This window comes from Argentina anserina, chromosome 6 (genome assembly GCF_933775445.1).
Source record: "Argentina anserina chromosome 6, drPotAnse1.1, whole genome shotgun sequence".
Classification (NCBI taxonomy): domain Eukaryota; kingdom Viridiplantae; phylum Streptophyta; class Magnoliopsida; order Rosales; family Rosaceae; genus Argentina; species Argentina anserina.
Genome location: NC_065877.1, coordinates 37103616 through 37115133, shown reverse-complemented (window position 1 = coordinate 37115133; position 11518 = coordinate 37103616). Strand labels below are relative to the sequence as shown.

The following is an 11518-nucleotide window of genomic DNA, read 5'->3' as shown; positions in this document are numbered from 1 at the left end:
CAGAACGGCTATTGTATAGCCCGAAAGTGGGATGTTTAACAAGACCACCAATGGGTTGACGTGCAAGACAGTATAAATTTCCGTTCACCTCAAAAAGCAGGGGATTTGGCTTCTCCTTCTTGAAACTCCAATCATGCCTTTGCCAACTAGTACGCTCTGGAGTAAAATTATAGACATCTCCACTAGGCACAGAACCCCCTATTGTTTCCGGATCTGGTGGTGGAAGTGGAACCATGCCACCGGCGAAGAAGATACGGGAGCCGGAGGAACAGCAACCCATATACGTTGGGAGTTTTGCGTCCTCATCACCGCCGCAGCTGGCAGCTTTCTCCCAGGGGAAGATCCAAGCCCGCTGGCGCAACTGATGTTCCGGTTTGTCTATGGCGCTGCAACAATTGCACTTGGTTAATGTTCTAGTTTCAAAGCTTAACTCACAGAAGCATTCCGATAAATCGGACAACTTGATGGTGCGGAAGACGTAACAACTTTTATTGAGCAGGTTGATTTCATTGAAGCATAGATACAGCTCCTTCTCCTTTGGCTTAGGAGCTCCGTCATACAGGCCACCATGATTGAAACTTTTATTAACTCCATACGTGGTTTGGCCGGAAAAATTTAAAACTGTCAGAGAAAAAAACAAAAAAATGAAAAGAGAGAAATTTGTTTGATCTTGGAGTTACAGCTTGGTAATTTTTGAGAAAATAGTGAGAAATATGAAAATTGAGTTTTTAGTTAATTCAAATATTATTTAATACTACTAAGTAATTTTATATTAATTATTTCTTAATTGTTCCATCATAGTAACAGGAGGAAAGCTAGTTGGAACATACTTTAAGACTGTCAAATCTGGCATTTGATCTTGGATGAAGCTTAAAGCTTATTTCCATCATATAGTAATAGTCAGTTAATTTAACTTGTGTTATACGTCAATGGTAATTGAGGCTAAAGAGTATTGTACAACTAGCTTGCTAGGCGCTTAAAAGGGGTTTAGGCTCTGGGACTCATCCATCAGAGTCATTGGGGCGCCATAATTCAATCAAATATCACATCAAAACGCTTGCTTGTTTATTATAGAAGGACATGTACTTAATATGTACTTTGTTATATGGAATTAGTTACGTGCAATTTCTAATTAGACATTGCGCTCAGTTCAGTTTGTGGGGGAGAGATAGATAACCAAGCGTTTTCAATCTTGCATTTGTCTGAAGCAGATATAATCAACCGCCCTATTCAATTGCTTCAAGCCATGAAACAAAGCCATTTCTTGAGATACTTTTTATTACTCCAATTTTCATTTTTGGTCAGAAATAAGTATGTAGGTCTGATTTTCTCAACAACAAAAAAAAGTATGTAGGTCTGACTAAAATCAAGTGGTAGGACTTGCTAAAAGTTAATGTGTGTGTGTGTCCTGCAAGCTGTGACAAGTTGAGAGAGGGGAATATTCGTACGGACGCTCCCTCCTGGCCTCTACTAATTCGACCTCCTTGGCCATGGCCGCCGTTTAGCTCATCAGTCACAGGCAACTGTGAACGGAAGGATATATTCGGAATTAACAAACCCTACATCATGTATCATTCCATCACATTCCATCCATGCATCATCGGTACTTAGAGCCATACGTAACTCATGAACATGAGCTAGCATACATGATCAACAATGAAACATGAAACTGGCAACAAATTGAAACCCCATTAATTGATCGATGTCAATGCTCAAAACACGTTTGAATGGGACTAATTAAGCCTAAGCTAGCTAGCTATATCCTCGCAACTTGATTAACTAACTTGATGGAGCGAGCATCAATGTGTAACGCGTACAGAGAGAAGATGGAGCTGGCCCGAAATCAAAGATCGGTCTACATACATGTTCATTCAAGTGAATCCATCCATCTTGAAACTCAGTACGTTCTTCCCAACAGCTTTGACAAGAGTACTAGCTCTGCCCATCTACCCACTGGGTTTTAATCATCAACTCACTACTACTGGAATTACACATGAAGATAGGATCGGACAACATGACTCAACTGGTACTAGTACCAAGTACTCTAAACTGGAAAAATGCAAAAACTAACTCACGTACAGACTCGGTGGTGACAGAAATGAGTTAACGAGTGAGCACAGAAATGGGTACGTCGCTCACAAGCGAAGGGTGAGGTCCACAGTTGGGTGGCCGCCATGACAAGAATAGTAAGAATCGTGAGTAGTACCACCGGTACTGGCACTAGAAGTCGGAGTTGGGGTTGAGATGAAAGCAGCTGGAAGAGGAGAGGAATGAAAGGAGGAGGCAGCAGGTGGTGGTGGAAGAGGATGAGAGGCACTCGAGTAGTAGTGATTGTCACCGAGGATGATCAAATCATGGCTGCTCATGCTGCTATTGTTGGAGTTGGAGCGAGAGTTATCGAACCAGTAGTAGCCTTGCATCTCTTGGTGGCCGACGACGTCCATCATGGCATTGGTGGTTGCTGCTGGTGTGACCATGAGTCCTCCACTTGTCGGAAATTGAACCAGCTGCTGGTATTGGTTCTGAAACGACGGTGGAGAGGGAGAGGGGTAAGGTGCAGGTGGTGGTGGTGCTCTGTTGCGGGAAGCGGCTCGCTCGCGCTTGTGGGCGTTTTGGTGGCCGCCGAGAGCTTGGGAAGTGTAGAACTTGCGAGGGCAGAAGAGGCATGGGAATATGCGACCGGGTTTAGAAGAGGAACGAGGTTTAGTGGGTTGGCTTGGTGGTGGAGGTGGTGTGGGTTGGTTTGGTGGTGGTGATGAAGGAAGGAGGAGGTGTTTGTTGTGGAGGAGGAAGTCATGGTACTCGTACATGGCCGCTGCAGCTGGGTCTGCCATGCCTGAGAATTGAATCAGAGAGAGAGAGAGAGAGAGTGAGTTGAGTGAATGGGAGAGACGTTTGCATGAAATGGTTTATAATGGGACTTGGGGATCGAGTAGAGACAAAACTACCTCCTCTCTCTCTCTCCCTCTAATCAGATGCTGACACGTAGGAGGCTGGAGCACAATATTCCTCTCTCTCTCTGGTGGTAACAGTAACAGAAATATTCCTCTCTCTCTCTGGCTGGCCGTGTTTCATGGAATGGACGGGAAGGGAGGGGGAATATTTGCTACCGAGGACGAGGAAGGGCCACACTCGATAAGACGGTTACTTTGGAATTTCAAATTCTAAGAGAGAGAGAGAGAGAGAGAGAGAGACTACTGAATCTGAATGAAGCTGTACGTACATGCACATAGACACGGTACTACTACTACTACACTCGGAGATAGTCACACATACAGAGATGTATATTACATAATTTACTATTGTTTTGCGTGGGAGGATCGGAGCTTCACCACCTCATCTCATTCACTCACTCATCAAAGTAAATAAGTAATGTAATCTCCAGTTGTTACTTGTAATGCTTCTGCATTCTACTGCACAACCTTCCCAATGTCCTTTTTTTTACAGCTCTGTGCAGCCCCAAACAAAAGAAACAGACGCAACAGGCAAGCAGGCTGAGCTGCCTGAGCAGAGTAAAGTACAGTTTCACTTTTTACCTTCAACTCATCCACATTCAGTACCAGGTCACATGCACGAAACAAGCCCCAAATACAATTTAACTTCACTCCAATTATTATTACTATTACTGTACACGAGTACAAGGTGGCCACAGGGATTCAACTATTACACAGCCATTCGGGTTAAAATAATGACAAACTAGGCCATATGTACACCCAGTGACCCAGAGAAGCAGATTTTCAAGGATACAAACAACAGAGAGATATTGTCAGCCCGTCAATCAGACTTTCACTCGATGTCGAAGTATTTGGGATCCTCTGGGAAATGGTACTCCACGTTTAACTGCCATTCAACAACCAAAAACAAAATAATCAGGCCTCTAGTCAGCTAATCACATTACATATATAACAAACAACCATGACCACCCAGAACACAAATTTCTGCTGTGTGTACGCATGCCTCATACACTATATATACACATACCTTGCCCTCATCAGCATCTGACTGGCGCTGCGGAAATACAACCCTCAGGTCATTGTAGAGGTAGAATCTCCGCTCCTCTTCCTTATCTAAGCTTCTTCTTTGTATTCCAGACAAGGGATCTGATTTGCATCTCTGAACTGACTTGGAGCCTTTTTTAGGAAGAGGGCAAATGAAACGAAGATGGAGAGCATAACGAAGGGCACTATTCTTGTTTTGATTAACTCTTGAACATCCAAGCACTTGTTTTCTGTCAGTTTCATGGCGTTCATCAACCCAGATGTTGTCGTTATCATCATTGCAAGGGCAGGCCTTACCATTGACACTCCTCTCAATCCCCTTGAAGGAAGGAATTCCTACCCTTCCTGTTTGAGGGGATAGCTTGGACAAATCACCCTTAACTATTGAATCCACCGAGTTCAAGCCTTCACTTCTAATCTCATTGTCTATGACTTTTGAATCAATATCGGTCTCCTCATGTCTCAGTTGAGTAGATGTTGGAGTAGATGCTAAGGTCACCTTCTGGCGCAAGAATGTCTACTTCGATTTGAATAGATTAGAACAATATTGAACAGAAACATAATATGATATTAGTCAACAGATACAGTACATGCATATACAAATGCATAACCACATGGTTGAAGTTCTTTGCGAAGTTAGTGCCAATGTTTCATGCCATTTATTAATCTGAAATCTTTCGAAATCCAATCAAAAAAATGGAAAGTTGAAAGTAAAGTTTAAATTTGCAAGCCACGATCATGTTTGCAGAGTAGGCAGTTCGCAGTTCATGAAATATTTCTTCTCCATTTAATCATTTATAAATTAATGCGTTAAACAGAAAGGCTAGGCAGTGGTCAATGTGAGACAATCAGTAATACACTATTATTTGCAGGTAAAAAGCAAAGATTCGTCTTACTTTGCTACCAGCTGGCATGTCACTTAAATCATAGTTGCAAAGGAAAGTATGAATCGGTGTCTTTTCAGGATTACTTAGAACCTGTGTAGAAGAAAAGCATAGAGGTGAACTTCATATCAATATGAACATATGAACATATGAACATATGAACAATAGAAAAGCACCTGTGAAAACCATGTTTTGACTGACCAAATTTTATTGTAGGTGAGTCCATAACATGATAACTTTGCATGGTTTTCCTTTGGCAACCGACTTTCCAACAGAAAAAAGCATAGACCAACCAAAGCATATAAATTGAACAAAATATCGTTTTTTTTAAGTAAGCTGACAACAGTCCCCTCTATTAGATAACCGAATAAGTAACTAAAAGATCCTTCTTGCTTCTTAAGCACATGGTATACAACCATAGAGAAGTTGAGTGGAACAGTATTAGCGATTTGTGGTCATCGAAGATCATTGTCTTGTGTGACATGAAATCCATATTTCCAAATGCAACAGAAAGCTTTAAATGGAGAAAAGTATTCAAGTCTCGGCATGAGCATCTTAGATTAAATGAAAGCAGAACTGACAACTATCTAAGGCCTATTAACTACTTAATTCAAATGCTCACAAAAACATACAAGTGACTCTACAGTGCAACAAAAGTTAGAGATAACTATCTTCCAAAAAAAAATCAGACCAGCAAAAAGTGGTTTTGAGAGAGATGAAACATATACCAGCTGTATACGGCCCTTGACAGGAATGCGCAGGCGGCTCTTGACAATCTGTGAATCATCATTACAAAGTTCCCGTTTCATCTTTTGTCCTCCACCCCTATGCAACGCTGAATTTCCCACAAGACATATGGATGCATAATATAATAAGTAGCAATCTCCTTCTACACTAGTTACTGAAAAGGGAAGCTTCTGTGATCGCGGTGAGAAGTTTCCCCCAGTAATGCTTAGCACACCAAGAAAACCATCAATTTTCTACATAATACCAAGACGCGACCAGTTATAAAGTTACAATAAGGGATAGTAAGCAGGAGTATACAAAGCACAATTACCAAGTACCAACACCAACCTGACTGGGTTTCCCTGATAAGAACCGACCAGACAGTAGAGATTCTTCAAATGAACCAACCAAAGATCTCCTAACCGATAGCCCACTTAGGTTTCTAACGAACCTCATGCATTGGGAGGTGGGAGCTGACCCATGGGACACAGAAAAACTCATAGGAGTACCAGTTTCCAGAGAAGATGGACAAAATTCTTTGTGGAATATATCAACCTCTTCAAAAGATTTACTTGTAATCTGGAACCTATCTTGTTCAGGAGAATACAGACCTTTGCTTCCTTCTTTCACATTCTTCAACGCCAAATGACAATCAAACTCTTCATTGGTACTATTGCTGCACCTCCCTGCAGATTCCCCTCTTTCAGACACCTTACGGCCAAGAGGTGATAAAGACAGCTGAGGTGAAATCACTTCTTTCAGAGATATTGATATTGGCCTTTGAATTTTTATGTTACTTAGATATCTCAATTCAGGTCTAGGAGATGATACATGTAAAAGATTAGGTAGGGGATGATTTATGTCCACTAAAGGACCGTCAGTGAAAGTTAATTCCATACTACCTTTATCACAGGGCATTTGCTTGGACCAAGCTGGCCTGATAAAATGGTTTTCACTTCCAACATTTGGTTTCTTATGATCATGTGATGTACTAGTACTATCACCGACAGCAGGACTATTTGTTCGATCAGTTCTGCAGGCAAGGTCCAGATACTCACCATTAAATTGGTCTGCCGATAGGGACTTGAAGGGGGAGAACATTCTCTTCTTCACTAATGACCCACTGTTCGTACATTCATTGGCGGTGACAATAACTGCAGATGAAGAGTGAGTATGATCAGATGAAACACTGCTGGCACCATCATTTAGAATTGTTCTACTTGATTCAAAACCCACAATCCTAGAAGCAGGGGTCTGAACATTTCGTCCACTTCTGGGAGTGATCTGACCAGCTTTACTGAGAGAACCAATCATTCTAAACCCATTTGAATCATTACCAGGAAACTTTGACAGTTCTACCGGGCTTCTTGCTTGGTCGTCTCCTAAAGAGGAGCATAATGAATTTCCACTCATTCTGCTTGCAGTTCGACCATTCATTCCATCCAAACAACAACTGCTCATCCCAGAAGATCGAGGGGGGCTTTCTAAAAATGGGCCGAAAGATGCTGGGTGTACCTCCTCAGAGGTTTCACTTGTCGGAAGTTGAGGCAATCCCATGGCTAACTCTAAAAGGAAGCAAGGAAATAGTGACTAACACTTTTTGCAGGCGGGGCAAGGGAATCAGATTAGATCAGTTTGATCCAGTCCAATGTACTATTACTCTAAGATTATAACGACTAGGCTCCTAAATTTTATGCTTCATTTAAGAACATACTCCTATGTACCTACCAAGGGCATCCCCAATTCAAACAGTTGAGTTACCAGTCTCTCCAAAGAGATATTGAAGCACATAGTCGTAATGTGAAGATCAAGAGTAATCTGAAGAACTCCATAGCAGGAAGCCATGAAACACATGTGATTCATGATCTCCTAGACAAGCAACCTGTGCCTGACACAATATTAACATGAATCAATGATCATCAACATTACGCATTCAATGTGACATTGATCAGAGTTGAGCAAATGGCAGTACAATTTCCAGTGATCAAACCACAATAATCAAATTGATCATCAGTCCAGCTTAACTTTTGAGTTAGAAAACAAAGCCACCCAGAAATCATAGAACAGTTGAATCATAATCGTTATCTGAAGCAAATAACAAGAACAATCTAAGTGGATACGCGAGCAAACAAGTAGTACAAAGTTGAGTTCAATTGATCACACATTGAACTGATCCATAACAGCTAGCAGAAAGATACAGAATCAAAGCACAAATATGGAAACAGGTTCATTGATATTAAGAATAATATGATATCATAAGTTGAACAATGAGTACTAGTAAACACACCGAGGAAAGCTCCGATCAAACAATTCCGGCAGAGAAATCATGAGGAGGAATCTGCCATCCAAATTGAAACAGCGAAGCGATCGATGTGAAAGCAAAGAGGAATTGGGGATTGTAGAGAGAGAGAGAGAGAGAGAGAGAGAGAGAGAGAGAGAGAGGCTGGGAGAGAATCGAGAAGGTGTTTATAATTCCAAAAAAACTGCGTCGTCATCACCATTCCCGTTTGCGTTTCCATTACCAATTCGATTTCTTTTTTTCTTTTTCTTTTGGCTGCAAATCTCGAAGCCTATTAATTAATATTAAAACGCAAATCCACACCATAACCACGCCATAGACGCAAATGCTGCACGTAATCTCATTCAAAACTCTCTTTACAATTCAATTTCTTTTACCTTCCCTCTCGTAACACGTAAAAAGCTAATGATTAATAGGATTATTAATATGGGTTTTTTACCATTTTGAGGCATTTTCTTCACCTACAAGACCTTGTAACCATAATAGTAATAATAATGCAATTCCGGGTAAAAAAAACTAAGAAAGTAGATCATGATATTTTTCGAATAACATCCCAAGTCCATGGAGGGATCAACTTATGAATTAGGTTGTAGCTTGATGTATCCATTGTTCTCTCTCGTTTTTGTAGATTGTACATAATAGCAAAATGGCAATAGTATCGATTAGCTGGATCCAATGGATACACCTGACCAGCCGAGTCGATTACATATCCTTCTTCAATCGTTTTTCTTTGGCCAAGCAAATGTGTGTTTTCTATTCATCTAAAATCTAGTTTCTAGATTTTAGAAGCAGAAACGAAATGAGAGAAAATCATCATCTGGTATGGCCAACTAGTACAGATAGGTATGGAACGTGGCAACAGGAGACTGGGAACCAATCAACGTGGCAACAAAGCAGAGGGACACTGAAGCACCGGAACATAATTTACATGACGACGATATAAGGTTCTGTCTCACTTGTGAGACGTCGTCGATGATGGTCACTGATCACTCTTATCTTATGTGTCTCCTTATGTTTGCTATATTTGAATGTATCGATTTATCAGTCGCAATCTTAGCGTCTGTCTTGCGTGCCGGAGTTGAAAAAGCTAATCTCTTTTGCGTGCCGGAGTTGAATTCCTTTTGCTCCTTTCTATGCACCACCCACCGTCCATAAAAGCCCTCCTTATTCTCATACGGGCCAAGCCCCATCCTTAATGTTTAGGGCCTACACTTGTTAAGCCTGCTATTGTCTCGGTAACTAACGCAACAGGTGACATGAACAAAGATTACAGGCTACATCATCGTGTATTCTATTTCAACAACTTGACAAGTGATAACCTTAAACGTCATCCCTCATTCCCTCGTAGACCACAATCTCAATTTAGTTACTCATGGTGAAAATGCTTGCCACCTTATGCCTCATAAGGACTGTTAAAAGGGTCTTGCTGCTGCTTCCATCATCTTCTTCACTCTAGTCAATTTCTCTACCTCCTTCAGAACCTACAGTTAACACAAGGGGAAACAATACAAGGGTTTGTCTCCTTAATTAGTTTGCCACTCAGTTTTCATTTGATTTTCAAACATGTCTGCAATCTTGCATTTCTTACCTCCAATGCCATGTCTTCGGTTGTTACATCATCGATCTCATCATATCCCAACTTACCAGCTACTTCTGCTAGGATAAGAAGAAGATATGTTAGAACCAATGGGGATGTTTAATCTATTACATAGTTGCTACCTAGACAAAGTCACGGGGATATACGCTGAACAGATACGGTTGCATCAGCTATCGCATATCCGACCCTCAACTCTTCATATGAAGTACTTAGGCGAGTCAAAACCTGGTTATTAGACATCAGAGATTCAAGAGAGGTGTCAATTTTCAAGAAGGCAGCTGCCCAAGAGCATTTACTTGTTTGTTCTTTTCCAAGTCGAATGATATTTATCTACTTTCAATCTGAGAAAGAAACTCGCTCTGTACAATAATAAGTTCTAGGAGAAAGAGATGACCTCTGGATAAGATGCCGAAGTAGATAGATTGTATGCAAAGAGCTGACTTTGATCTCCGACCATACCCCTGGCCACAATGTCTAAAGGTACATCAATCCATATCGTGATCCCATGTCTTAAAAGAGCCCTGCGTATGTACTGAAACAAATCAGAACACTATATCACTAATATAAACAACGATTTAATCGAATCCTAGATTAAAAAATGAGATTGAGTTCCTAGTTCCTACAGATTTGTTGAACTCTGAGTTGCACCATCTCCAGCACAGACCACTAACCGACCCATGGATGATAATTGTTTCAACACTTCAGTCTGCAGCATTTGAACAAGTGAATAATGCAATTTGAAAGATGTGTCATGTGTGTTATAGTGTAGGCCTTAGGCAGCTTTTTCAGTCCTTGAAATGCTCATAATTGAGCTTGCATCCCATATATGATGAAGAAAACACACGAAAGGAACTGAAAACTAATACCTCAGACTCCTGGAAACCACTCTTGTCAGTCTCCCTTAAAGATTTGGTGGCAGATAGAGTGCCAGCAGCTTCCTCAACCAAATGATCACTGGATATAGAAGAGCACAAATCAAAGGTTCAGCTAATACGACCTGAGAAAGAATAATCAAGGAATGAAAAGATACAGGTACCTGTCAAAGTAATAGTAACGTAACACATTGGCAAGGAAATTTCCCAAACTGGTCTTTATGGAGCTCTTCATTCCTATTAACCAAAGATAAGATGACCAATCAATGTAAAAACACACAATGGCGAGTTGCGACTGCATTACGGAGCACTAAGTAATGCGTACCGACAAGGAATATGGTAGTTCCTTTGAGTTCAGGTGATACATCCATTGCCTTCTTCTGAATTTAAAACTGAACAGTTACAATCAGCACTCTAAACTATAACTCCTCAATTCAGTTACTCTACTCAGCAGTCTAAACTATCTGTCTAACCCATTAAATCAAACAACTAACAAATCCTGGAGCTCAATTACAGGCATGAATTAAAGTAAATGCAGGCAGGCGGCGCGGGAATGAGATCTCACCTTCACTTCAAGAGAGGCATCATCCGCAGCAACCTTAGTTGCTGAAATAACACACCAGAACCCAAAAGTATGAAAAGTAGAAAACAGATGAGTCCATAATCGAATGTACAAGAGAAATAAGAGACATTGAACTCACCGGAAGTGCTACCATCGGAAGCGGAGAGAGGTTTACGGAAGTGAGAGCGAGAGGCAATGGGCAGTGAGCTCTGAGACTGAAGGACATCTGGGGTCAACGAACTGGACGGCGAGACGTGAAAATGGAATAACGGAGGAGGGCGGAGGAGGAGTTTAGAACGAGGGGAGGAAGGGAGGAGAGTCCTTGTAATCTCCATGGCCACGACAGCACAACTCAAGTCTCTAATTTTTATCACTTTGGCTACTTGCCAGTCATCTAACCGTCAAAAATGTCGTTACCTTATCCGGCAAGAATATCAAACCCACTTCTAAACGACACCACTTCTTTGAGATCTTTCTTATACGTATTCATGTCCTCGGCTACAAGACGGGAATTTTTTTAAACCATGTTAATGACATTATATGTAACATGACTTCACTTGTGTGTACGATGGTAGCAGGA

General features: G+C 41.1%; 2 protein-coding genes across 3 annotated transcripts; both read right to left on the bottom strand.

Moving 5' to 3' along the window:
- Positions 1 to 3589: 3589 nt before the first annotated feature.
- LOC126797589 (uncharacterized) lies at positions 3590 to 8015 on the bottom strand. 2 transcript variants are annotated; one of them, XM_050524242.1, is made up of 6 exons: positions 7896 to 8015; positions 5957 to 7496; positions 5611 to 5862; positions 4895 to 4975; positions 3982 to 4515; positions 3590 to 3840 (listed from the first exon to the last, which is right to left on the bottom strand). In XM_050524242.1, exons 2-6 carry the CDS (start codon positions 7163 to 7165, stop codon positions 3787 to 3789), a joined length of 2130 nt encoding a protein of 709 aa, XP_050380199.1. In that variant the 5' UTR covers positions 7166 to 7496; positions 7896 to 8015; the 3' UTR covers positions 3590 to 3786. The 2 variants fall into 2 exon arrangements, with proteins under 2 accessions (XP_050380199.1, XP_050380200.1); XM_050524243.1 differs by having other exon boundaries at positions 5957 to 7490; positions 7896 to 8013.
- Positions 8016 to 8685: 670 nt separating this feature from the next.
- On the bottom strand, positions 8686 to 11451 carry LOC126799428 (probable inactive shikimate kinase like 1, chloroplastic). Its single transcript, XM_050526630.1, has 10 exons — positions 11078 to 11451; positions 10942 to 10982; positions 10702 to 10756; positions 10541 to 10613; positions 10371 to 10458; positions 10128 to 10210; positions 9899 to 10025; positions 9651 to 9729; positions 9496 to 9560; positions 8686 to 9388 (listed from the first exon to the last, which is right to left on the bottom strand). Exons 1-10 carry the CDS (start codon positions 11271 to 11273, stop codon positions 9320 to 9322), a joined length of 876 nt encoding a protein of 291 aa, XP_050382587.1. The 5' UTR covers positions 11274 to 11451; the 3' UTR covers positions 8686 to 9319.
- Between the last annotated feature and the right edge of the window lie 67 nt (positions 11452 to 11518).